The 3,791-nt window shown below is 36.1% G+C and overlaps 1 protein-coding gene across 1 annotated transcript in view; it reads left to right on the plus strand.

The window, feature by feature from the left end:
* Positions 1 to 354: 354 nt before the first annotated feature.
* TRMT44 (tRNA methyltransferase 44 homolog (S. cerevisiae)) overlaps positions 355 to 3,791 on the plus strand; it is a 17,767-nt gene continuing 14,330 nt past the window's right edge. The window contains exons 1-3 of the mRNA XM_010289684.1: positions 355 to 424; positions 2,407 to 2,524; positions 3,388 to 3,607. Of these exons, the coding sequence (XP_010287986.1) occupies positions 355 to 424; positions 2,407 to 2,524; positions 3,388 to 3,607 (408 nt within the window). The remainder of the gene's footprint in view (positions 425 to 2,406; positions 2,525 to 3,387; positions 3,608 to 3,791) is intronic.

Raw genomic sequence — 3,791 nt, forward strand, 5'->3', positions numbered from 1 at the left:
GAGATAAATGCCTTTTTTTTTTTTTTTTTCCCTACGTGTGAAAGTGCAGATGGATTTTTTGTCCTTATCGTGTGTTTAGATTTTTTTATCTTCTGGTTTTTGTTTTGTTTTTTTTTTCTTGTTCTTGTGCTAGGAAGTGTCGGGAGTTGAAATACAAAGTACAGAGGCCAAGCACCTGTGGCCGGTAGTTTAAGCAACCCCCGCGTCAACCTTAGGGGAAGCGTAGCTGGGCGAAGAGCTGATGTGCCATGTGTAAGGCACTGCTGAGATGGGAGTAGCGCTTAGGGACCCCGCTCCTGAGCAAGAGGTATAGAAAATGCCTCCTTTCGCTTTGCTTGAAAAGAAGAGGCAAGAATGACTGTCACGGTGCAAGATCCTGTCGTGAGTAAGCTGCTGCTTGGAGTGCAGACCGAATTTTGGGCTTGTAAGGAGTGACGGTCGCCTTTGAAAATGCAGAGTTAATAGAAAAAGAAGTAGGCAGCTGTAAACCTGCGTGACCGAGTTGAACCGTTTGTGTCAACTTTCATATGGTTTTGTATTGCTTAAGAAGGAAGCTCGACTTGTTTTTGTTTTTCCTTACATTGTATGATGGTAATATGTTGCAGTAAATCCTACTAATATAAAGAAACTTATACAGGGTAGAGTTTGACACCTTTTTAAAATAAGTTTTTAAGATAAATTTTGTAAAAAAAAAAGTGTTGATGTGGATTAAATTCTGATAATGTTTTGAAAAGAATCAGAATTCCAGAAGCAAATTTACAATTCAGAAAGACTTATAGTCACTTTCGGGGGACAGCTGACTTAGCTGGTCTTGTGGCTTCTGATTCTTACTCTGATGCCTTAAAAAAAAGTATGTGTTGCAGTTTTGATTTATTATTTCTTTTGATGTTAGGAGAAGATGTTCTGAGCTGCATCTAGAGAGCCTATCTGTAAGAAAAAGCCTAGGAGAATTATTTTTTTTTTTACTAATATACTTAAAATGAAAAAGTGTTAGAGGGGGGATTGGCTAAGAATGGGCCGAGATAGCAAGTCTTGATGTTTGCTCTATTTCTAATTATTCTTTCCTGTCTCAGAAAATTTTGGAGTCCATTGAAATTTGATTACTTAGCTAATACAGCATTCTTAGTTTGAATATTTGCAGTTGTCAGAATGTTTCTTTTGATGGTAATTGAAAAAACATTTTCAAAAATGAGAACTTAATAAGTTTTTCTCAAGAAACTGCCCTGGATAAACAATAGCTAACAAGTTTTTCTGTAGCTGGTTCATAAAGTAATAATGCATACATATCATATGCCATGAGGAATATAGTAAGTGCTTTTAGAGTCACTTTGTGGGAATGATATAAGGGAATAAATTAAGATATTAAGATATTAAGATTTTAGAAAAATCAGTAACGTGAGTATGAGGCTGTGTCACGCTATTCATATTTCTCTGCAGTCTCCTTTTTATTTGCAAATTATTTCAAAAGTACATACTCTCCCTGTCTCTGTTTTCACTTGCGTAGGAGTTAATTGTGTACATGTGTGATTGATCTTAAAGAATGAAATGTGACAAAAGTTGCAGAATATCTTGAAATATGGTGGAGGCACTTAAGTGCATTGCCAGCTGTTTGGAAGAGTTGAGATGCGCTGGCAAAATCTTTGGTGTTTGGAATATGTCACTGGACATAAACATTTTGTTCCACAGGTGATAAATACTGTTAAGATCAGTAGCATGGTTGCTGAACATAACTTAATGTATTAACATAGTGCATGTGCCTTCACCTAAAAACAGGTCTTCTCAGGTAGGCTTCCTTCAGAATTAGGAGATACTAATTTAGGGATAGATAATATAATTTTTCACAGTGCTTAGTCCACTGTAATTGTGAAAGCTGCATGATGCCAAAAGGGAAGGGAAGTGTAGCTATGCTTAATTATAATCATACAATAGATCCTGTGTTTGAACACAGCAAAAATGATAAATACTAATAATATTATTGATTATTTATTAATACTGCACTGACTGTTTATCTAATACTGGGTTTATATGTAAGTCTCTCTTAACTTTGAATGTGCTTCCCAGGACTTTGAATTTACTGGGGGGTAGGGGAAAGCAGCAGTTTTGTGCGAGAAAAATCTCATTGTCCAGCTTTCACTTTATTAAAATAGTTAGGTTTAAAGAAAATTAATAGTCTTACTGGTCAGCCCTAGATATTTTGGAAACATTATGCAGCAGAATGCTAAATTTTGAGAATTCAAACAGTTTCAGATGTCAGGCACACTGAGAAATGAATCTATTCTTAGCATTGTGGTTCTTCCTGTGTTGTCCTAGATCTTACCTCACTAATTGGGACCTAACGTAGTAAGGAGACAAAAGGATGGTTTAGCACCATGGAATAATATATCATTATTTGCATATCTTTTTCAGATGTTTACAATGGAACTGTGACCTTTCTGCCTCTGGAGGAAAGCAGTCAAGGAAAATACCAGATTAAGAAGTGCAATATTTATCAGATTCAACTTACGCACATAAAAGATGAGGAATGGTAAGTGCTGGGAGTGAGAGAGGACGCAAACCCTGAGTTATTGTAAGGCTCAGACTATGTTTTAGTATTGGTATCTAGGCAGTTTGGTTTGTGTAATTTCCTGCTTGATTAGTAAGTGACAGCAGTGGTGTGATCTTAGTGCGTAGTGTTCGGTTAAAAATGAAACATCTACAATACCCCAAATCAAAACAAGCAAATCTGTTTCAGCTTTAAATGTATACATTGACTGTACCTGTGTGTGGTCTATAAAAATTATGCATATTCTGATCACAAGGAACTAGCTGTGCCTGTGAGAGAGGTTAGGTTCTGTCTGTGTTAGTAAGGTTGAGGGTCAAATTGGAACTGTGGTTTGGAACCTACTGAGCTTCAGTCTTGGAAATGTAGACCACTGCAGCTTGCTCCTGAGCATCTGAGGGCATAGTTCTAATGAATTCTAAGTAAAGTCAGAGATGATGAAGTAATGAAATGTGCCAATTTCTATATTTTCCTCCTAAATCTTCCTGTTGTTTTCATGAATTTCATGAATTAAGTTTTATTAGTCAGTCTTTGGATATGTTGCTAAATGAAGTTGTTCATCATATGTGAGTCCTCAGTTGTGTTAAATGTAGCATATACAATGTTTGAATTGGCAGATAATGAGCTGCTTAACAAAATTCAGGGGAGACTGTTCCATTATTCAGTAACTTCACTGTTGTGGTTTTGTGTATTACATATTGCCTTGTTCCCCAATTTACTTTTATACTTCTGTTTGATCTGGTGATTTATTCTTTTTCCACTTAATCATTCTTTTCTGGTTTTTTTTGAGGTAGCTGAGGTAATGAAATACACTGTATTTATACAAAGTGTTTATTTTATTTTTAAAGGTCTGTGTCTATTGTAGCTCCATTTCCAGAAGATTGGTTTTCAGATGGAATTGCATACCCCAAACTAGCATGGCTTGGAAATGAACTTTTGTCCAAACTGGCTAAATGGGCTGTGGAGCAAAGGTCAAGTGAGTTTAAAAGTACACTCTCACTCATTTCTGTTGCAAAATACAGCAAAGTGTATCAAGAGCTTAAAGAAAAATACAAAGAAATGGTAAAGGTAAGTTTGGCAATACATGCAGTAATAACATGCTTTCCAGTAATTGTTTTTGTAGTTGTTTGTTTAGTGAAACTGCTTCTTTCACTGAGTTTTTTTGGTTTTTTTTTTTAATAGAAGAAGCAATTTAAATGTATGTTTTATGGTTTGGTGATATTCCCCCCCCCCCCCCCCCCCCCCCCCCCCC

This window comes from Phaethon lepturus, unplaced genomic scaffold (genome assembly GCF_000687285.1).
Source record: "Phaethon lepturus isolate BGI_N335 unplaced genomic scaffold, ASM68728v1 scaffold38856, whole genome shotgun sequence".
Taxonomy (NCBI): Eukaryota; Metazoa; Chordata; class Aves; order Phaethontiformes; family Phaethontidae; genus Phaethon; species Phaethon lepturus.